The sequence below is a fragment of the Centrocercus urophasianus genome, unplaced genomic scaffold, assembly GCF_019232065.1.
Source record: "Centrocercus urophasianus isolate 14NV4802_14NV808 unplaced genomic scaffold, USGS_Curo_1.0 seq_46, whole genome shotgun sequence".
Taxonomy (NCBI): domain Eukaryota; kingdom Metazoa; phylum Chordata; class Aves; order Galliformes; family Phasianidae; genus Centrocercus; species Centrocercus urophasianus.
The window spans coordinates 92,838-115,556 of NW_024885044.1; the positions used below are offsets into that span (position 1 = coordinate 92,838).

The 22,719-nt window shown below is 49.3% G+C and overlaps 2 protein-coding genes across 2 annotated transcripts; both read left to right on the top strand.

Moving 5' to 3' along the window:
* The first annotated feature begins 23 nt into the window (after positions 1-23).
* On the top strand, positions 24-5,126 carry RNF114 (ring finger protein 114). Its single transcript, XM_042834453.1, has 6 exons — positions 24-180; positions 339-489; positions 1,073-1,179; positions 1,971-2,085; positions 2,898-3,005; positions 3,228-5,126. Exons 1-6 carry the CDS (start codon positions 50-52, stop codon positions 3,291-3,293), a joined length of 678 nt encoding a protein of 225 aa, XP_042690387.1. The 5' UTR covers positions 24-49; the 3' UTR covers positions 3,294-5,126.
* Positions 5,127-7,406: 2,280 nt separating this feature from the next.
* Positions 7,407-10,704, top strand: SNAI1 (snail family transcriptional repressor 1). Its single transcript, XM_042834390.1, has 3 exons — positions 7,407-7,510; positions 8,193-8,702; positions 9,643-10,704. The coding sequence occupies exons 1-3, from the start codon at positions 7,432-7,434 to the stop codon at positions 9,822-9,824; spliced, it is 771 nt and encodes a 256-aa protein (XP_042690324.1). The 5' UTR covers positions 7,407-7,431; the 3' UTR covers positions 9,825-10,704.
* The last annotated feature ends 12,015 nt before the right edge of the window (positions 10,705-22,719 follow it).

Genomic DNA, 22,719 nt, shown 5'->3' on the forward strand with positions numbered 1-22,719 from the left:
GGTGGGGCTGCGGTTGCGTAGGAGCCTCTTCCTGGTTGGCGGCGGGAAGATGGCGGTGGCGGGTGGTGGGGATGGTGGTTTGCGCTCCCCTGAGCCCTGGCCAGACCTGCTGGCGCGCCTCACCTGCCCTGTGTGCCTTGAGGTGTTCGACAGTCCCGTCCGGGTGCCCTGCGGACACGTGTGAGCGGCCTAAGGAGGAGTGCGGGCGAGGAGGGAGGCCGCGCGGGGCCCTCTCGGCCCGTAGGACTGCGGACAGTGCACGGGACCGCTGCTCCGTACCGCACGGGAAAGGCGCGGAGACCCTGGGCTGTTCTCATTGTGTCCTTGTCCCGGCGTAGGTTCTGCACGCCGTGTCTGCAGGAGTGCCTGAAGCCGAAGAAACCTGTGTGTGGTGTGTGCCGCGGCGCGCTGACAGCCGGCAGCAGGGCGCTGGACCTGGAGCAGCTGATAGAGAGCACCGAGACTGCCTGCAGCGGCTGCGGCAAGAAGGTGGGACCCGGCGAAGAGCTGGGAGGGCTGAGGCGGGTGCGATGTGCTGTAACTGCGCCCCGCGGGGATGCGGATCCTGCTCTGTTTTCTATAGGTTCTTCAAAGCTTCCCAAAGCGTTTGGTTTGGTAGCCAATACTGAGGTGTTGCATTAATTTCACTATTTCTGGATAGTGCTATTTTCATCGTTGCGGCTGATAGATAGCTGTAGTACCTTGATTATCAATTGTTAAGTCCTACTAATGAAAGTTCAAATTAAGGAAGTTTGTATTTAAACCTATGCCACAGTATGTACAGAAAGCTAAATTATTTTCCATGTCATCTCTTCTCAGTAACAACATAAGCTGGCTTCGTATAAGAATATTTTCTGGTACTGGAGTATAGGTGAAGATGAGTACAATGGAACAGTGTTGTATTTGTAAAATATTACAGGCAGCAGTTATATATTAACTAATTTGTAATCTTAAAGCTTTCCAGCACACCAGCTGAAATACGTATTTCTTCCTGCTGTAGCACTGGCTGCAGAAGACTGTGTGTAGTCCTGCTGCAAATAGTGTAACTGCTGTGTGATTGTTGTCTAAGCAGATGTTCCTCTCAAAGATGCGCAGCCATGCAGCCTCCTGTTCAAAGTACCAGAATTACATAATGGAAGGTGTGAAAGCTGTAACTAAAGAACCACTTCACAACACCAGGTAAGTAGCTCTTCTCTGGAAATACTTATACTTAGGATCACAAAAAGAGGACTATTACCAAATAATCCATACAAAATCTCAAATTTGATTCCACTTCTGAGAAGAGGCCTTTTATGTAAACAAACAAAAAGACAAAACAAAGCCAACACTGTGTTACGGCGTTTCGTGCAAACTATAATTTTGCTGTAAAAGCAGACTTTCCGTCATTCCTTAGTTTGTTTATTAACGTTTCACGCTGTAAGAATAGGCCACAATCCTGCAACTGAGTGCACCTAAGCAAACTATTCTCCTTCTCTGTGCAGTCTTTGCACAAGACAAGATTGGAGTACTTGATACAAGCAGCTCCTTATTTAATAATAGCTGTCTTTCTGTCTCTTGATTGTAGTAACTTATAACAAAGGGAATGTGGAGCTGACTGCATCGCACTGATCGGCATTTTAGCGTTCTGGGTGATTGATACCCTGTGCGTTTAAAAACGTAAAAAATGTAAGAAGGTGATAAATGGCATTTATAACATTTTTTGAAGAAATACCTTTGTGTAGAAGTTTATGATGTAAAGATTTACAAAAGATGTCATTAAGAATTTAAAAGATGATTCTTTAAATTTGTTTGTCTTGATTGCATGGAATAAAATTACTGTTTTGAATAATTTTTACTCTTAGTTGCTAGTAAGATAACTTCCAGGTAGCAAATTCAAAGCCTTCTATACTATTCTAAAAAGATAGATTTTTTTTTTTTTGGTGCTTTTAACTTAACTAATATGACAACATATCTTTTTCCCCCTGAACCAGGAACTTCCCAAATCGCTTTACCTTTCCTTGTCCGTACTGCAGTGAGAAAAACTTTGATCAAGAAGGACTAGTTGAACACTGCAAAACATTGCACAGCATGGATGCAAGACAAGTGGTAATAAAAAGTCTTGGTGCAAGAATTGCAATGAAGTCTAGTCTTAAATCCCCTTGAAACAGTGAATTAGAGACTTACTGCTTGAAGTTAAGTACATGTTTATACTTGCTTCTATTAAAGTCAATTTACATCTACTTCACATCCACCTCATATTTGAAAAACGGTAGGCATTCAAAGTACTATAGGCACAGTAACAGGGATAAAATTAATGCAATGTATTAAAAAAAAAAAGCATTAATTTCCCCTCTGCTGTTCTCAGCAATGAAATATTATAAACTATTGTGAATATTGATTGGGGAAAAAAAAAAAAGTATCTGTTTTTGGTAGTTTTTATCTCCAAATTATACTCCAAATTATACTCCATTTTCTATAAAAAGGTATTGCAAAACTTGGAACTGAATTGGAAACCTTCATTTGTTTTTAAAGTTCTTAGGAATTTGGAATTTATTTAGGAAAAAAAAAATCTTGGGGAGAAGTGATCTTTGTGAAGATGACCAAGAAAACTTCTTTGTTATTGATTAATGGAGTTTGAGATCTTCTGAGGCAAACAGCAGTGATTGATTCTCATCAGCAGTATGTAGAGAGAAGAATAAACCATTCTCATTCAGAGGCATAGGAAATTAATTTAAATAAAAGCCTCTGTTAAACCTGAATGTTGAATGGCCCAGTAAAGTGTTTGACATCACTTTTCTTAGAGAGTAGTGATTGTTACAAATCTCAGACTTCAGTCACTGTCTCTTCTGCCCTTCATAGTATAAATGTTAACACGTTTAACTGTTGGGGCCTAACTGACTTTTAATTTTTTCTTCAAGGTTTGCCCAATTTGTGCCTCAATGCCATGGGGAGATCCAAATTACAGGAGTGCTAACTTCATGGAGCACCTTCAAAGACGACACCGGTTTTCATATGATACTTTTGTGGTATGTGTTTTCTCACCCTTGGAGTACATGAGCCTGACAACTCTTAAAACAACTTTTTACATAGTCACTACTATGAAATCCAATTTATGCAGATGGTATCATGAGACAAATTGGATTATTGGCAAGTTAGAAGATGAGGCAGCTGTTTTCTGTTTTTATTTTGTGTTAGATTAACCACCATGGCTGTTGCAGTAAAAGAATTTCTGTACCTTTTGTTCATAGGATTATGATGCTGATGAAGATGATATGATGGCACAGGTTTTGATGCGTTCTTTGCGGGATAAATAAAATTTAAAAATGTGAAAGACTAACTGTCAAACCAAGCTTCCATGGGGGGGAAGCACCCAGCATCCTTGCACTTCACCCTGTACATCCCAAGATGAGCTCAGGCATCCAGAAATATGGAAGACTTTTTAATCTGTCTTGGTTTCAAATTCCTGTTTGATATGTTTGTATCATTGGGTCTTCTGTTAACCACGTAAGTTTAATTTTCTTATTTGCTTCACACAAAGCTCAATTAGAAGTCTCCTCCATGCTGACTTACTTCCCTTCACCTATGCCTGTTTTCTGATGAGTTATTTTTTCCAGTTGTGTTCATTTGACTCTAAATGCAGAAATATTCCAGACTGAATGATCCAAACTAGTTGGACCTCCTAATGTTGTTTACATTTCTTAAGTGATAGTATAAGAGGTGTATTGGTATGTATTTTTCTTAAGTGAGACCTCTAGGTGCTAGTTGTAACTGTCAGATCAGTTCTTATTCAAAGTGGCCTCTGCCTGTGATTTCATGTTTAGCAGTATTTGAACTCTTACAGGTGTTCTCTCAGTTACATGGAAAACAAGTTTTTAGTATGAGTCTTCAAACTACAGTTTTTCTTAGTAGATGTTTGCAGCTAGGTAAGAAACTAGTTCAAAGTGTTTTAGTTCTACGCCTGATTATTATTTTGTTCCACACTTTGACCATAATTTCAAGCCTAGAAAATAGATCTTTTGTGTTAGTTCTATTGCTAAAGCAAATATCAATCATATCTGCTGACTTTGTGATTCAATTAGTGTTTTCAGAAATTGGTTTTCTAGGCTTCTTAAGCATTATGCTCATAAGAGAGTTCAGAAAAAAAATCAGTATCTCCACCTTCTATGAAAATTTTTGTTTAAATGTATTTATTTTTAATTGTTCCATCTCTCACGGCAAACTGGAAGCGAAACTTAGATTCCATGGCACTTGCACAGCTCTACCTTTCTGCATCACAGATTTTAAGAAGTATTTTGAATTTACGTTCTTCATTTAAATGTTGCTAAAGCTATGCTTAGATTGTGTTTTCCATGTATTACATATATAGTATGCAGGTATAGCTTTCAAAGAAAAAGTAAAATATAAACAAGAAAGCAGGATGACTGTTCCCTTACATGGAAAACGGATACTTGATATTCAATTATACACTTTCACTATAGAGCTTCCTTTTAACACTTTAACTGCACAATCATGATGCTGAGATCTAGCCATCTGAGACACCTGAGCAGAAGCTGTAAACCAGAGTAGTGTAATTCAACTTGTCATACTTAATTGGAGCAGTGGACCTGTACCACCACAGAATAGAGTACTAATTAGTTTCTTTCACAAATAATATCTTCATACCCTGCAGACACAGCATAGCCTTACCCTTATTAAATGTACCCCAGCTAAAATCTCTTGACTAAACTTTGTGTTCAGCAAGACCTCTAACATATTTAGCTTGTTTTTAGTATGTTTTCCCAAACTTGGAATAGGCTACTTATAGACTCAGCCTTAAGTATCTGCTTGGTGAACAGAGTTTCAGTCTTAGCAAAAATACTCATGGCACTGTGGGAAAAAGTACTTTGTTTTGGAGTTGGTTATTCCTAACGCTTGATCTGTGAAAAGATGACTATGTTGGTGGTTGAGTGGAGATTTCTAGGTTCTGGCTAGGATGGAGTTTTGTGGTGCAAATTGACCTAAATCTAGATTTCTGCTGCTATTTGAAGTGCACTTCCATGCAATTTAGATTAAATGTTTAAGGAGCAGTTAGAAGCTTCTGAGCAATTACTTTGTGTTTTTTGAATTTTGAAGACAAGTTATAAATAAAGTTCATTTAATTTATAAAATTCTATCTTCATGTCAGCTTTCTTCCTCATGATCTGTACACTTTGTTTCACATCTCTCCAAAACAGTTCTTAATGCTATGTAGAGCTCCAGGGAGCATGCCAGAAACTAGGAAAGAAACAGACAGACTTCAGCTTTGTTTCCTTTGCCTGTGAAACCGGAAGGTGGGGATTGTCTTGCAGCCCTGAAGGATGAGAAATGTTTTTTCAGGCCTTATGATCATACCTTGTCTGTATGGACCTGCTCATTGACTGTGCATCTTGGCTTTGATTTGCTTCAACTTACAAGGAATTATTTCACGCGTGGGACAAACGCAAACTGGAAAATGCACACCAGATCTACTTGAATTTTGATTAAATCTGTGAATGAGTAAGGAGTGAAGTTCTGGCACCTCCTAGCTTTTAACAGTGGAATTTATAGCACTGCTATCTGTGCAGTGATAAGCATCCATACAGGCACTCAGAAGTTGAGCTGTAGTTTTCCACTTAAGTGCTGATGAGCTTAGTATCTCTGTGCTGCTGACTTCATCAACTTAACAAGCTTGTTTACAAACGGTGATATGTCTCAGTGGTATTTGCTCATTAATTTGAAGACACTGGTGAGAGACACGTGCTTAACCTTGATTTATCTCATCTGTATGCAGAAACTCATCATTCCAAAAAAGGATTGTTACTCATCATTCCAAAAAAGGATTCTGGTTTCAGAACCTGGTAAAGTACCACTGCAGGAGAACGAAACACTGCCAGAAGGGCTGCTACCACCTTGTCAGCAGCTGATCTTGCAGCTGCAGCAAGTCCCACTGCTACTGATAATGGCCCACTGCTAGTGATAATGCAGTCAGGCTGCCTTTAACCTGTGAAATTCCTAGTGTCTAGCACTGGGAATTAGGGAAATCAGCACATAGAAAGCGGTACAGAATGGGCAGAGACAAGCATGTGTTTGAGGGTTTGTTGGTTTTTGTTTTGTTTTTCCTATGAATCTGTCTCTGGTCAAAGACTGGCCTTAATCAGGCAGATAAATTGATGTCAGTATTAAATGCCTAAAGCAATTGGCATAACTTCACCTGGAATTACAGCAGTTGATCCCATCTTGTAAAGGACTCTGTAATAATGCATTAAGTGTGGGTTAATGCTGGGTACTCCTGGGGCCTGCTTGGCAATAACTGTCCTGAGTCCTCGAAGCAAAGCCCAGCAGATTTATTGCAGGGATTCTGGCAGACGTGGATGCTCCCTGGCGAGGTGGGTGTAAGGATTCATCTCTCATGGTCAAAAGTTTGGGGTCTATTCAGGTATTTCTTGCCAGCTCCAGGCAGCCTTCAGAAACTCAGCTGTTGTTTTCAAAGTTGTTTTCTTATGCTTGTTTGCAGCAAAAGACTTGAGAAGATAAAAAGGATTGAGGTAAACGGGGTCAGGAGAATAAAAGTGCTTTGGTTTCTGAAGCAGTCGCAAAGCAGCGCGGTAGCGCGTGAGTGGCAGCCAGCTGAGCGATGGCCTCCTCCCCCAACTGTTAGCGCGGTGGCCGTGACTTTTTATCCGAAGAGGCCGTCAGGGAGCACCTTCGGGCACCGCTTCGTGCGGGTCGCGGCTGAGGGCGTCTCCCGCGGTCCGCTCCGGCTGCCGGCAGGGGGAGAACTCGGCCCGCCGGGAGGCGGCGCCAGGCCCGGCTGATACGGGTTGTTCCCGCCGGCTCCGGCCCTGGGGAGCACATTCACCCTGCTTCGGGGAGAGGCGGGGAGAAGCGCCTGCGGGCAGCCCGCGACGACGACGAGCAGCAAAGGAGGAACGTGGCAGGGCCGGGCCGCGCAGCGCGGGGCTCGGGAGGATTCGCCGACCGCCTTCTCTCGAGGCGGGGAGCGGCTGCCCCCGAGCTGCAGCCTCGGGCCGTATTGCCGCGCTTCCCACTTCTGCGTTCGAGGTTGCCGCCGAGCAGGCTGGCGCCGAGCGTGGAGTCGAGACCCCCCCCGGAGGGCGCCCCCCCCCCCCCCCCCCCCGCACCCCGGAGTCCGCTGGCAACGCCGGGGAAATGAAGGCGGCTGTGAGCCCAAGAGGACAGAGCGGTGGGGGAGGACCGGGAAGGCTCCGGACCAGAAATCCGAGCTCCGCACCCCTTTCTAGCAGATGCTCCCAAGCCAGGAGCTGCTATGCCCGGTGCCGGCACCTGTAGTCTGCCCGCCCCGCCCGCCCCATTGGCTCTGGGCACGGGGGGCGGCCCCGCGCCGCCCTCCTCGCCCCCCTGTACAGCCCGGGCCCATATTAACGGACGCTGAGGCGGAGGTTCCGCAGCGGGCGGTGGCGCCGGGCAAGCACGATGCCGCGCTCGTTCCTGGTGAAGAAGCACTTCTCGGCCAGCAAGAAGCCCAACTACAGCGAGTTGGAGAGCCAGACCGGTGCGTGCCGAGCCGAGCCGTCTCGCGGGTGCGGGCTGCCCTTCCTCTCCCTGCCGCAGCGGAGCGGTGCGCTGCCCTTCCGCGCGGCTGTGGGATTTTTAGTTCGTTTCTCTGTTACTGCGAGGAGCGTCCCGCGGGGTGGGCGGAGGAGCGGAGCGGCTGCGTAGTGCCCCGGGGTAGGCAGAGACCCTTGGGGTGAGTGGTGACCTTTCCACCGTCCCTCGGCGCCGCGGTGAGCGGGGCGCCTCGCTTTGTGCGGTGATTCCGTGTTGCCCCGGGGTGGGCAGTGAGTGCTCCGCAGGGTGGGCTTGGGATTCTTGGGGTCGTTTTGGGGTCCCCGTGTCCCTCTGGCTCCGGGGTGCGTTGGGGCATGGGGTGGCTGTGGGATGCGGTTGAGTCCCTTTGCCTTGGGCTGGGGCGTGGTGTGGGTTCGAGCACCCTGTTCCCGTGGGCGCAGAGCCCACTGTGGGGTGGGTTGAGGTTTCCGTGTACCCCCATTCCCGTTCCCATTCGGGTGAGTTCATCCCATCCATTTTCAGTGGGACAGACTAGGATTCCTTTGCCCCCCATTCCTAACGTGACAGGTCGGAGTCCCCTTGTTACCAGTGGGGTGGATTGGGGTCCTTACGCCCCTTGTTCTTATGGGGTGAGTGCTCCACTGAGTGCTACCTATTGCCTACAGTGTTTGCTGCCCCGCTGCTGTATGAGACGTGTGCATTGTCCGTCATCCCTCCACCTGAAGTGCTGGGCCCTGGGGCCTATTACCCGCCGCTGGTGTGGGATGCTGGTCTGCTCTCCAGCCTTTTCCCAGCTGGCCTGGGCACCGAGGCAGAGGCAGCAGGTGGTGCGGCACCAGCGCTGGACCTGACGACACTCTCTAGTGAGGAGGATGAGGGCAAGAGCTCAGGGCCACCCAGCCCAGCCTCAGCCCCTTCTGCTGCTGAGCGGTTCCGCTGTGCCCAGTGCGCCAAGGCCTACTCCACCTTCGCTGGGCTCTCCAAGCACAAGCAATTGCACTGCGATGTTCAGACCAGGAAATCCTTCAGCTGCAAGTACTGCGAGAAGGAGTACGTGAGCCTGGGGGCTCTCAAGATGCACATCCGGAGCCATACGCTGCCCTGTGTCTGCAAGATGTGCGGCAAGGCCTTCTCCCGGCCCTGGTTGCTGCAGGGCCACATCCGCACGCACACTGGTAACAATGCTACTCAGCCCTCCTCCCACCCTTATCGATTCCCTGCTCCTAGCCTAGAGCAAACCAGTTGCCAGGCTATTATCTTGGAAGATATGGGCTTCCCAAACTCCCTTGGCGCGTCTCTTTAAATGTTCTAGTTGGAACTGACTGTGGAGTAAAGACACAGCTTGGGAATGTGTGCCTCGAAGCTGGGGCTGTTGTGCTGTGCTGGGATGCTTGGTCCTGTGCAGCTCCATGCTCAGAGACCTGCTGCTCACCACCATGGCCTCTGCCCCAGGGCCACGGCACCTGGCATCACCCGTAGCTCTGCAACTCATGGTCCCAGAGTTACAGGCAGGTGTTGGCAGCTGCCTCATGCACCTGTTGTTGTTTGGGGCCATGCGCAGCTGCAACTCTCCTCATGCCCACAAAGCATCTCTCGAGCATCTTTTGTGGTGCTGTTGGGATGGTGTAATGGTTCCTTGGCACTAATTTTGTACCCTCTCAGAGTACTAAAGATGATGGCTGAAGGAAGCTGGCAAGACTTGATTGTGCTTTCCAAATTGAGCATGCACATTCTTTTCCCCCAAAAGAGTCGAGAGGAATTCAGCCTGGCCAGGGCCTTTCAATGCCTCCAGGAAGGAGAAGGGGGAGTACAGGGTTTGGGGGAGGAAATGGCTGTGCTTAGCCCTAACGCTGTGACACCGTGGCAGGGCCTCGCTGTGCGGGAGCTGCCCTGCTTCTTGCAGATGGTTCTGGCATCGGGGATTTTTTTGAGTAGGAAATTCCCAAACTGGAGGCGTTGCTCGGTGAATGCAGGCCTTCCCGTGCCGCTTTCCATCCCAGTAATACTGCCAGCACTCCTTTTCACACGATTGCTGGCTAATAAATGGCTTGCTCTTTGATATTCCCCATGTGTTGATGCAGTGGTTAATTGGGAACGTTTCTCTTTGTCTCATAGGTGAAAAGCCTTTTTCCTGTACACATTGCAACCGGGCCTTTGCTGACCGCTCTAATCTGCGCGCCCACCTGCAGACGCATTCAGATGTAAAGAAGTACCAGTGCAAAACCTGCTCCCGGACTTTCTCCCGAATGTCGCTGCTGCACAAGCACGAAGAGACGGGTTGCTCAGGGGCACGCTGAGGACCAGCACTCCTTTCCCGTGCAGATACATGTATCATACCTAGTGTTTGTAGGAGTTAGTTCCCTCCGTGCTGCCGTTGCCATGCACCTCGGACTGTATGCAGCCACAAGACATGCACGCTCCTCGTCCTGTGCTCCTGTGCAACCCCAAGGCCTGATCCTGCTTCCATCTGGACATCTTTGGGTGCAGGGTGGACTCCCATGAGAGGCATTGTGAGGCCTGGAGCATAGCAGCACCTCGCAGGTGGCACTGCATCCTGGCGTGCCACCAGTGTTGGGCATTGCAGCTGTGTAGCTCTGGGGGTTGCTTTTCTTTTTCTTCTTTTTTTCTTTTTTTTTTCTTTTTTTTTCCCCATAACCACTTGGTAATTTCTAAGAACCAATATTTTCTTTAATGGAAGACGAAGTGTTAACACAACCTCTTTCCCTCTGTCTTGATTGTATATAAGCTGCAAGTAGAAGGTGTAACTATGCAATAATACAGTATCACATTAGTTGTGAAGCAGCTGCTTCTTCCCAGCACAATGACAATTTGCAATGCCTGCAAGATTAACGGTGTCCATAAAAGGCATTGGTAGCTATTTCAAACAAGAATCCTGTTTACAGAGCAGCTATGCACTCAAGCACCTGTTAATATGACTCTTAACAACTGCTTTTCAAAGAGGACTGTGACTAATAGCCGGCACTTGTCAGCGATACAATGGTGGCCTGTCCAAAGGCTGCCCACCGACAGGTGTGTGCCAGAAGGGCTATTTATGGTTTTTGACAGGTGCCTCCTGAATGCGTCTCTTTGGACATTGTTTTTACAGAATCATAACAAAGAGGATGTTTACGTTTCAAAGGTACACTGGTATTTATATTTTTGTGCCATGATTTTGTACTGATAAAACTTTTATATAATTATATACAGTTTATTGATATTCAATAAAATGGTTAATTTATAATCTCGTTCTGTGTGTGCTTTGGTGAATGCATAGCTGAGCTGAGCACGGTTTGGGGAGTGGGGTGCGGGGCCCCAGTGGTTCTCCTGCTCCTCACGCTGGCTGCAGGTGAACCACAAGTGCTGCTGCACAGCAGGGGCTGTGGCACAGCCGTTTCTTGGGGAAGGAAAAGGTAGGCTGAGTCAGTTCCTGCAGCTGTGTGGGGCTGGGGGGAAGGGGGCAGCTGTGAAGAGACATGAGCAGGTAGAGGGCTGCTGGTGGGACTGCAGTGGGGAGCACCTAGTATGCCTTGAGATTCCCCATGGGAACCAATTCCCCTGGTGCTAGGGACCACCAGGACATAGGCTGGTGACTGGGTGACCCAGCACAGGTGGTGTGGCCATGGGGCTGGCACATCCAGTTGTCACACAGAGCCTTTGGATGGGGCTGTCCCAGGAGGGGTGAGGTGCGCTAAGGACACCCCTGGTGCCCATCTCTGCCATTTTCCACAACAAAACCATTCCTGTGCTCCAGCCCCCTCCCAGAGTTGAGAATGTGGGGCACAGAGCCTCACGACCCTTCACACTACCTCCCCATGGGGCTGAGTGTTGGTCCTTTCACCCCCACACGGCCTCGGCGCCATCTCCAGGACATGGCTGCCAGCAGGACGCTGAGCAGCCATCCCCTTGTGCTGGAGGCAGTGCCCGCAGTACTTGTGCCCAGCTCTCAGAGGCTGCGGTGGAGCTTGAAGATACGTGGGGCTGTAAAATGGAGCAGAATTTCTGCTTGGCCCTTCTTTAATTAAGAGATCACCCAGTGTAAATCTACTTTCCCAGTCACATTCAACTCATTACATTATTATTAAGCAGGGCAGGAAGTTTTGGGTTTTGTTCTCCAGTGTGCTTTTTTTCTTCCTTTTCCCAACAGGAAACGGGGGAAGGGCACTAATTACTTTCAGCTTTCCATCCATAAAATCTTGGATTTGCAAAAGCAGCTAAACAGTTTTAAAAAAGACCAATTTGGAGCAAGGGCCACCTGCAGGAGCTTGGAAGGAGGGGTCAGGGGCTGACAACCATGGAGCATGGAGCTACAGGGCCCTTCCTGCAGTCAGGAGGCTACACTGTGAGCTCTGCATATCTTTCACTGGGCCAAATCCTTCTGTTTCTGTTCTCTGGCAGCATGCATCTGGCCATACTGTGTGGTCCCCAGTCAGATGTGCCTCGCTGGGGCTGGATGCAGGGAGTCCTGCCAGCCCTGCTTCAGTGGGGTGCGACGAATATTGGTTGGGCAGGCAATGGGGTTTTGGCCAGCCTCCTCCTTAGTTTTGCTACTCCCAGTTTTGCTTTGTCTGGAGGCTGGCTGGGATGCAGTGCTTTCAGAGGAAAGGTGTGAAACAGGTGAAGGACATCCTGGGCTCCCACCAGCAAATTCTGCTGGCTTTCAAACATGGCCTTAAAACATGGGGGAAAAATGTACCACTGCCTGCTCTGAATCATAAAGGAGAAGCACGCCAGCACTGGGGCTGAGGCTGTGTCTGCCCTGTCTGTCTGCTTTAGTCAGGCTGCTCCTGCTCCAGGGTCCTGCAGCATGGGGCTACCCCATGTACCTTGGGATGTGCCTGGATCTGCGACTCCTCTGCATCACAAGGTTTCATGATGAAGAATTGCCCCTGGAACTGGGTGTTATGATGAGCGGCAATTTGCTATTTCACTTTCAGGAGGAAGCCCTCTGAGCAGCTGCCCCAGCTGAGTGATGTGCAGCAGCAGCAGCAGCAGCAGCATTATCCCTGCCCTCCATCCCTGCCCCTGTCCTACGTGTTCTCCTGGGCAGCATGTGGTAAAGCCAAAGGGTTCATGACAAAGCCTCAGCAGTTTTCCCTGTTATTTCCCCACTCTGTTTTAATGCTACAGGAAATAAATATACCGTAAAGTTGCATCCCATGCAGGTAGAGCTGGCTCCACGCAGCATTTGGTGGCCATGTTGTGCGACCATCTGCAATCCATTATGGTGTCCATGCTTCCAGAGCCGGGATTCAGGCAGCCACTCCTTTATTGGAGCACAGGGCTCAGCCATGCTGGCTCCACACACCCAGCAGGACAACATGCTGCCACCATTGCACGTCTAAACTCCTTCTTTTCATTTCCATGGGCGACCTCTGAACAAGCACGTACAACACTGTGGCTGGTGGAGTCCATTCAAAGGTTCAAGGGAAACCACAAAGTGTGTGTGCTTCTCCAGTTTTCCCCTCTCTCTGACCTAGTGCTGACTTAGGGGTTTTAGGAAAGGCACCGTGGGAGGAGCCAGAGAGTGACCAGAAGTAGGGCAGGACTCCAGCAAAGGCTAATAGCGGAGTCATGGCTGTGTGGCTGGTGTGGATTTGAGGAACGAATAGCAGGAGCTGTGCAGAAGCCAGGACAGTTGAGGGGCAGTCAGCAGGTACTTCAGGTGGCTGGTGATTCCAGGGATGGGTGGTCTTTGCTCTTGCTCCATGCCCACAGAAGGACAACAGGTGCAGGACTGGGGGATCACAGCTTCTCATGTCTGCATGTAAAGGCATAACAGCCTCTGTCCATTAATTGTTCACAACGATGAGGGCATTCACAAGCAAGCTGCAGGTGTAACTGTTGTTTTTCTGGCTCTGGGCTATTGACATGAGCAATTATATCAAATTAATCTTTAATCAGATGATAAACCAATAGCATGGGGCTGGAAAGGTGCAAGTCTTCCCAGAGAAACAAAGAGTGTGGTGAATGCAAAGAGAGCAGGAGAGCCCTGAATGGGAAGCAAACCCATTGGGTTCTCTGCAGTTTCTTCATCTGAGGATTCCCAGCTCAGCACAAGGGAAAAAGCACAAACACAGAGCTCTCCTCCTTCCCGCAGGGATCAGTGCACGCTTTACTGGCCCGAGACTGCAGTTCCACAATAGCGATGCTGTGCTGTAACACACTGGAGATCTGCCTAGAAAATCATCAGAAAGTATTTTAAACCCATCACAGCATACATATTTATGGATCACCTCTGTTTTACTGGGCTCACTGAAAGTACTGAGGCCTGTTTGACTTTCCTTCATAAGAAGTCTCATGTTTCACATGTGAAGAGATTGGCGTCTCCCGAGCTAATTACTATGGGTTTCCCTCCACCTCCACATTTTCCACGCAGGGTTATGCTGGCGACACATTGTCTGTTGCCCCCATGAAGCTGCAGTGTTGCACGAGTCTCAGTGAGCAGGAGACACCATGGGCCATGGCAAGGAAGTGGCAGTGCACAGAGGCACAGAGTCACAGCCACTATAAAGAGCTCCAAGGGCCTGCATTATGTCATTACTCAATTAGCCTGTTGGTAATAGCACTTCATTAGAGAGAGAGTTCCTATTCACTGGCCCTAATCCGCTTTCTAAAGCAGGCCAGCAGCCTTTGCGAGCTTTTCCTACTTTGCTGGAGAGACAGAAGGGGGTTTTGGATTGTAGCCCTGCAATGCGCAGCTGGGAGCACCTTTGCAGCAGTGATATCCTGTGCACACTGCACCCCAAAATGCTGCCCAGCCCACAAGGAGTAGAGTACCTGCTGCTCACCTGGCCCCAGCATTGGCTGTCTGCACTCAGGGGGAGGTGTTGCTTTGGGGTCACAGCATGGACGACTGCAGCTGGGGACATGGCACTGCTTCACCCCAAATGAGGAAACCATATAACAGTACCAGGGATATCATCAGGGAGCAGAACCCCTTGCCCTTGCCTTGCCCAGCACACTGTTGCATGTTCTGCTGCTTTGTTTGCCCTCTGCCTGCTGTGCAGTGCCTCTCACCACAGCGTGTGGGCTGCAATGCTGGAACCACCAGCACGCATCTGCCAGCCTGGCCTTATAGAAAACCCTGCTCTCTTTCTTTTTCTTTACATTTTTTCCTTCCATTTTGCTCTGTGAAGAAAACTGCACCACAGACATTAACTGGGGGTAGGAAGTAGCGTGAGAGTGGTATGCAGGAAACCAATGTGTGTCAGGAAAGGATGTTGGTGCTGGGCAGCACAGCTGGGGGTGAGCGCCCAGCACAGGAACCCCCACTGCCTTGCCTGGGTGATGCGCAGATTAGAGGGGCAGGAAGCAGAGCAGAGCCCTTAGCTTGCTGTTAGTGCAGGCAGCTGCTTTGATTCATGGTGGTCACTGGGGCCAGCAAAGGAGCACAGAGCTCTCAACTGCTGCCACAACCCCATGGCTGGAGAATCATCTTGAGCATCCCACATCCTGAGTGCCTCATGTCCTAAGCATCCCATATGCTCAGTGTTCCACGTCCCAAGCGTTCCATATTCTGAGTGTCCCGTATTCTCAGTGTCCACATCCTGAGTGTCTCATGTCATGCACCCTCAGCCTTCAGAGCCCCAGAGTTCCTCAGGCCCTATGCTGTGAGCGTCAGAGCATTCTCAGCCAATTCCACATCCCCCAGCCTGGGGCATACATCTGCCAGACATCGTCCTGTGCAGGGAGAATGGAGCTGGGGGTTGTCTCTTTCCCATAAGGAACAGCCATGGCTCAGCCATGGCTTAGAGAGGTGCAGCCTAAGCACAGGAGTTATTTTAGGTCAAGAGAAGTAGCTGGGTAGAAATATGCACTAACGTGGTTCTGGCAGCTCCTCTCTGTGATCAATAGTATTCAAACGTCATAGTCTGTAGTATTGTAGTATTCAAAATTTACAGTAGTAGATTTCCACCTCTACTTTTTACAAGGCTGGAGGACAGAAATATGGGGCTTCCATTTACTGGACCCATTACTGTATGAATTATCTCTTTTTCTGACAGGTTGCTCAGAGAAGCTGTAGGTGCTTTGTCTCTAAAGTCATTCAAGAGCAGGCTGAATGGGGCCCTGGGCAGCCTGATCTTGTGCCTGGTCTGGCTGTTGGCAACTCTGCCTGTGGCAGGGGGTTGGAAATGGATGATCTTTGAGGTCCAACACAAGCAATTCTATGATTCTAAGATTCTGTGATTCTAAGATTCTCTGATTCTCTGATTCTATGATTCTATGATTTTCCCTCCATCTCTGCTGCTGGCAAATTAACAGCTTAACTTTGTGACAAAAGTCTACAGTTTATTCCCCAGAGCACAAGTTTCATTCTCAGTCTGCATGGAGGAAACTTAAAGTAACTGCAGAAAATATTCTGCAAAAGCTCCAGTGGCAGAGAGCTGAACAAACGGGGACCACAGGCACCACGTGCACCAGGCATGCCACATGAGGATGCTCTCATACTTTGGCTGTGGCAGACTTGGTTGCTTTGCTTTGCTTTGCCTTCTCACAAGCCCCCAGCCCTTCTCGCACATGCTATCCAGGAAAAGCACCTACAGGCCTCTCTCTGGTGCTGGGCACAGCTGCAGGCTCATGTCATCATCAGGGCTAAAGCACGTCCCTGAGCCACCAACATAAGCAAGTGGAAATATTTTGAAATTATCCCCTTGCATCCCATCCATCCATGTGCCACCTGCACCAGACAGTCCTGAGATGTGTTATCAGCTGCTGGCAGCGCCATGCTCACCCTGCTTCTTGCTCCCTGCCCACCCTATCCCACTCTGCCTGCCTGGAGTGCTATGACCCTGCAGCACAGTGCGGCCGTGCATGTAAAATTAGCACCATGGCAGGAGGCAGCAGGAGGAGAGCAGCCCTGGGGCCGCAATGGGAAGCAGATGCTCACTGATTGAGCCCACATGTGGTGGTGGGAATGCTCAGCAGTGGTGCCCAGCCCAGGGAGAGGGATACTGTGTGCATTTGAAAGGGGCAAGTCCCCACTTATCTTCTGCCCTCTCCAGACCCACAAATGTGATTTGTCGAGCTTCGCCATAAGGGATGGTCATTTCTGTTTCTTCTCAAGGCAATTTTCCACCCACTCTCTCTGGCCCTGGTGGGAATTGTCAGCTCTGAGATAACGAGGAGGATGAATGGTTAGCACAGGATGTTGCATGAAGCCCAAGTGCTATTTGCAGGCAATTTTAATAAGTAATAATAGAGAGAACTCCAAAGGAAGTAACTTGGTACAGCAGACAAGTCAGATTTATCAAGGCAGAGAGGAAATACTCCCCAGAAATGAATCTGGCATGAGTTCCTGCACACCAGTCCCACGATCCTGTCTGCCACTACAGGCAGCTCTTATCTGAAACAGTCTGGTGTTTAAAATAGACTGGAAAATAAATAGTCCTCCAGCACAACTGATCCACCAGAGTCTGCAGTTCATCCCAGCAGCATTTATGGTTTTCTCTGGAGTGTTTCCGACGTGCACTTCAAGGCCTTCCAGCTCTCTCTTCCTCCCCTGCTTATGACATTAATGAACCTTAAGGGATTCTTAAAGCACATTTCATGGGCACGTATTTTTAAGCAGGAGAAGGAGAGTACAGTTCTCAGCCTCAGTGGGGTGGAGATGCCTCTGAGAGCCATGTTCCAGGCAGGAATCCATCACACACCAGCTTGGAGCAGTGCTGCAGCCACTCCGCTGGGTGTGTGGTGCTTCATGATCATTGTTCACCACTGTGTCATCCTAATAGAGTATTTTATTGTTTTTCCAGTTGTACCTAAAACTATCATTCATTATCCTGCCTGTCCAGTGAGTGCCTTGCCATTAATGGATGACACAGGGCCCAGCTCAGAGTTTCCAGTGCTTCTCCCCTGGTGGGGCTGGCTTCACAATGCTGTGGTGCTGCCAGGATGTGCAGCCATTGCTCAAGGTGACATTGCCTGGGGGTGAGCTGATGGAGCCAGATGGTGGCTCCCGGCCATCGGGGCCATTGAAGCCATCCTGCTACCCAAGATTGGGCACTGATGGCAATTGCTGTGCTCTGATTGAATTAATCTTGTGTCTCACAGCCTAGGTGGGAACATCCTGCAATACTTGCCAGCCAACGCAAGGTGCTGGGGTGCATTTGACTGGAAATGCCTTTTTGGCCAACAGAGGCATTGCTCCAAGAACTGAGATGGCTCAGCAGGACAATCCTGTGTCCATGCTCCATGACCCATGTCCCACACCAGATGCCTCATGTCCTATGTGTGCCCCATGTCCCATATCCTAATTGAGTCCCATGCCCGTGTCCCCATGCCACCCTGGCCCTCCCGGGACACTTCTGCTCTGCAGACCCCTGCAGCCCCTGCCATGCAGCACTTGGGGATGACTATGAATGGTTGTTGCTTTTTTTTTTTTTTTTGCTGGAAAAGGTCCTTTCTGCAGGTGGGGAAATCTCTGTTACTCAGTGTAAGTCCTGACAGACTCTTTACAATAGTTAAAAGGAACAGCAATAAGGAAAAAGAACTTAAACAACCCCAAAGTGAAGGGCCTATAATTTATTTACTCTCCCCAATGAATCCTGGTTGCAAATCATTTTGTGTAAAAATAACTCCTTTCTCCAACTTTTGATCTCTGATATTCCTGTGTTTCCCTGGGGAAAATGAAATCTATGAACTTATTACTAATGTTTCCTGTCCCTGACAGTGGAGCCAGTTGATATTTTACTTGAGAAGCTGAGGAGAGGAAAAAAAAAAGCTGCATAAACTTAATGACTGTAGACTGTTTCCAATCTTAGTTTCACTTTTTCAGATGGAGACTTTCCACCTTTCAATGGGGATAGAAAGATTTTAAAATAAAACATGATTTAACCTCAGCCAAACTTCCTCCCAGTGTTTACGCTTTTGGCTCAGGGCTTGATCCATTTAAAGCCGGTTCCTTTTGAAGCAGCCCCGACACATTGCTGCGCAATGATTGTAAATCGTCTGTTCCACTTCTGTGCCATAATTCCCACTGTCCCCTGTCCCGTCACTGCCCAGGGACGCCCCTGGCTCAACTCACCCACGCTTTTTCCTTTCTGACAGCAATCACCTTGACACAGCCATGGGCACACAGTGTGGTGATGTGGAGTGTCCCTGGGTCACTGCTGTCCCTGCTTGCTGGCATTTGGTCAGCACAGGGCTGCGTGCAGGGTTTGTGCTCCACTGATGCTGGGATGGCATCTGGTCCTAGCCCATGAACTTCCGCTGTTGCACAAGTTTGGGAAAAAAGGCTGCAAACTTTCAGAATTGTCTAATTTTGTCATGTTCTCCCCAGACTAAGCACATTGCGAGCTCACAGCAGACTTTCCCTAGAAATGAAAGTTCTCCAAAACCAGGAAAGCTAAGCAACACTGAAAGAAAATGTTTTGGAGTGATGAAATCATGATGTTTTTCTCAGCCTGCACTATTCCTGTCTGTAGTCACAGGCCAGATAGTGCACTGCACTGCCTTTGCAGGGCTTTCCAATTTTTTTCCTATTTTGGAATAGAAAAAGAAATCCCAAGAAAACTTGGCAGCCCAAGCAGGTGCCAGCAGAGCACTCAGCTTCATCCTCTCTCCCTGTCTCCTGTCCTGGCCCTGCAGCATATCCCCTACATAACACTGCCCTGGGGGGACCCAGGGAGTTCAGGAAGGACGTGGGGTTGCAGGTGGAGTAGGGCAGCTCGGCTGTGAGCAGCAGCCCTGACGCCATTCCTGGAAGCCAGCTCCCACAAGAGCAATTCAGACACTGTTTTAATGTCAGCCAAAACGCATGGAATAAAAGGAACTTTAATGGGGTCTAAATTGAGCTACACACCCTGGAGGATTCCTGGCTGCCCCTGTTTGTGACAGATAAATAATCCTGTGAATGCAGTAATGTTTAACATTCCCTCACATTATCTCATTGGCGTCCCCAGGCTCCTCAGCTGCACTTTTCTCTTCACTCCTTGTCCCACTAACCAGGTTGCAGCAGCACTTGAGAGCATTTTTAAAATGCAACCTGGGAGATCCAGATCTGAGAGAGGCATCCAAGCACTGAGCTCACCTCTGCTCCTGCTGCCAGCAGAGCCCTAAAACACCATCAGTTCAAGCACATCACCAGACTGGCAGGTGGGGGTGATGCTGATGGGCATCACTAGTCAACCTGCATCCTGAAGGGGCTGTGGGAATGAAGAGTCCTTGTGTCCCATGGCCTTTGTCCCACATCCCATGTGCACATCCCTAATCCCACATCCCATGTCCCGTGTCCTATGTCCCTGTTCCAGCTGGTGCTATCATCAGCCATCCCTTCTCCCTTCCTGACAAGGTTCTGATGTTTCTGGATGGACAGCTGTAAATGATGTCACCGCTGGAGATGACCCTGGCTCTGGCTCACATGCCACAGATTGTCATGGGAAGCAGCCCCCACATCCCCCACCTGAATAGCACCCAGGTTGTTGTCCAAAGTGCACGACTCTCTGGATCATCCAGGGCTGTTGCAAAACTGCTTTCTGTTGCTATCCAGCTACAAAAGGCACTTTATGAGCATGCGTCTTGCACAACTTATGTGTCTGCTGGCAATCAGACACTCTTGACCCAGACAAGCACTCATTCCCTGCTTCCATCCCCTGCTCTGTGATGCAGCCCCAGGCAGATGCCTCTCCCCTCACCTCCCTGCCATGCTCCCTTCTTGCGCCATTCCACTCCAGTCCTTCTCTGTGCCACCTGTGGCAGTCCTGAAGAGTGCAGACAGTGACCGCCATCTTGCCAGACTTTCAGTCACACCAGGAACCAGCTGGAAAGACCGCAATTTTATTTTCATTTCACTTCCCTGTAGCTGCACTTCCCAGCTGCATCTGGCCATGGTGCGCGCATGCCAAACATTGCCACAGTCCTAAACCTGAGCTGTTCCTCCAAAAGTGTAAGCCTATGGGCACCCATCATGGCACTGGGGCAGGACTCAGCACTCCACAGGCACCAAGCATCCCAGCTGTCTCCTTGGTGGGGATATGGCATGGCGCTGCTTTTTGTCTCGAGCACTCACACAGTTTGGAAGATGTGTTGGGGAAGAAGAGCAGACAGCAGGATGGGAATGGCTCTGATGTAAAGCAGAAATGGGGAAGTGAGAGGGGAGCCTGAGAATACTTCAGCCAGCAGTGCAGTGCTGGAGACAGGGCGAGAAGCACGTTTGTGTCATTACTCATGGAGAACCTGGCAGAGAGAAGTGCAGAGATAGCTAGTCTTCCACTGGGAACCACTGCTGGCTCTGCAAGGGTGCTCTGGAGGGAGTCAGTGGCCAATACACCAGGATCCAGCTGAGTCTTGGAGTAGGAAGAACAGAGCCAGGGCCATGTGCAGAACTTGGACAGCATGCTGCAGGGATGCTTCTGGGATGCTGTGAGGGTGCTGCAGGGATGCAGGGCAACATCCCAAGCCCAAGGGGATCCCACACCACATATCCTTGGTAGTAGCAGTCAGTGAAGCACAGCAGCCGCTGGTGCTCCCTTTGGCTTCCCCAGCAGCAGGATAATGCAGCCAGGCTGCCCCTTCCAAGGACACAGAGCTGTGATGCAACCGCATGCAGGTTGTCCCCTCAGCCCTTGTAGTCTGAAGTTTCCTTTAAGGCCATACAGCAAGCTGGGAGCCTTATTGCATCAGTTTGGGGTGGTAACTTTTTTTTATTGGATGTCTGCAGGCCATCATCCCATCTTCTGACTCCTCCTTGCCCAAGGCAGATGTCTGTGTCAGGTCTGTCAGGTGCTTAGCAGGGACATGGCTAAGCAGACATGTTCCCAGCTGGCAAATGGAAGAGGCATGGCAGCAGGGTATCGCACAGTACAAGTGGGAAGCAGTTCTGCTCTCGTGGCAGCAGGTGCATGCAGACCACAGAGCTGGGCGCATACAGCACAACCTGCCCAGAGGGAAAGTCGCATCTGGAGAGGAACAGATCCAGAAATTCCCTTAGCCTCCTCTACCTGTGCAGAGCAAGGGTGACTGGGGATGGTCCAAAGCTCTGCTTTTATGCATTTGCACCATAGGCAGGGTTAAGCCCAGATGTGAAAACAGTGACAGTGGGACTCTTCAGCAGAGTGCCTGCCACTGTGCTGCACACCCCAGCAGGGCAGCAGCGCTTCCCAGACTGGGGGTCTCTGCAGGGAGCAGGCTTTGGGGATGCCATGGGAGCGTCTTCCCATGCTCGCACTGGAATCACTGAAAGTGCTTTGTGAATGAGCCTGAGCTCAGATTTGGCAGTGCAGAGGGAACCACTCTGAGTCAGTCCTGGGATGCACAAGGCTGGCAGGGATGCATCTGGCTCCAACCACCACCTCTTTACCCTTCTCATTCCCATAACGCACCCTGGAGCTGCTGGGCCAGGGCCAGGACAGCCTTGAGGATTCAACCTGTATCTAGATAGCCTGACAAATGCAGTCTCTTCTGGGGTGCATCCCCATCCCTGCAGGGCTCCTCATGTGCCCTAGCCCTTGCCTCAGGGCAGCCTGGAGCCTATAGCTGTGACTCAGACATTAGTCAGAGTGTCAGAGAAGTATTCCACATACCAACATTAGCAGGAATGTTATTTACTGAGCACCGAAGAGTTCTGACAGGATAGAAAGCCTTGTGCCCGGCTCTTCCCCATGTATGGATGTGCACTGGTGTTACTCAGCACGATACGGCACAGACAGAGAATCTGGGGCTGCGGTTGTGCTCGGGGACCCAGCAGCTTGGAAGAAGTGGCTGGGAACAGAACAGGCCTGCTCCAGCAGCACCCCACACAAAGACACGGGCTGTGCTGGGAAACAGGCAGCTGTCTGTTGGGATGTGTGTGTTGGAATTTTGGAGGAGTGGGGAGCGAGCAGCAGCAGAGAGCTGGACAGCGGATCAGCGTGCTGTAAAGAAATTTAGTAATAGTGCCCCTTTCCCTCAAAAAGTCTTCTTACATGTCAGAGAAAATATTTTTATAAATGTACAATTTCACTTCCCATCTCTGATGTTTTACAAGGGCTGACAGTGAGCATTCTCAAAGACCAACACTTTCCCAAAGTTGTTGCCTTTGCTCAGGGCCAGTGATGGGAAAGTCCATGGCCCCCCAGCCAGGGGAGACAGAAGCTGCCAAGTAGATTTTCCTGACGCACAGATATGTCCCCAAGCCCCGCTGTCTGCCCAAGTACTTCAAAGACTCCGCAAATGCAAACAGATGAAGCACAGTGCTGAGTAAAGGGAGCCGCTGGT

Coding starts and splice junctions, on each gene's coding strand:
- RNF114 (XM_042834453.1), top strand. CDS start 50: ATGGCGGTGGCGGGTGGTGGGGATGGTGGTTTGCGCTCCCCTGAGCCC. Junction 490..1,072: donor GCAGCGGCTGCGGCAAGAAG/GTGGGACCCGGC, acceptor TTGTCTAAGCAG/ATGTTCCTCTCAAAGATGCG. Junction 2,086..2,897: donor GCATGGATGCAAGACAAGTG/GTAATAAAAAGT, acceptor TTTTTCTTCAAG/GTTTGCCCAATTTGTGCCTC.
- SNAI1 (XM_042834390.1), top strand. CDS start 7,432: ATGCCGCGCTCGTTCCTGGTGAAGAAGCACTTCTCGGCCAGCAAGAAG. Junction 7,511..8,192: donor CGAGTTGGAGAGCCAGACCG/GTGCGTGCCGAG, acceptor TATTGCCTACAG/TGTTTGCTGCCCCGCTGCTG. Junction 8,703..9,642: donor CCACATCCGCACGCACACTG/GTAACAATGCTA, acceptor TTTGTCTCATAG/GTGAAAAGCCTTTTTCCTGT.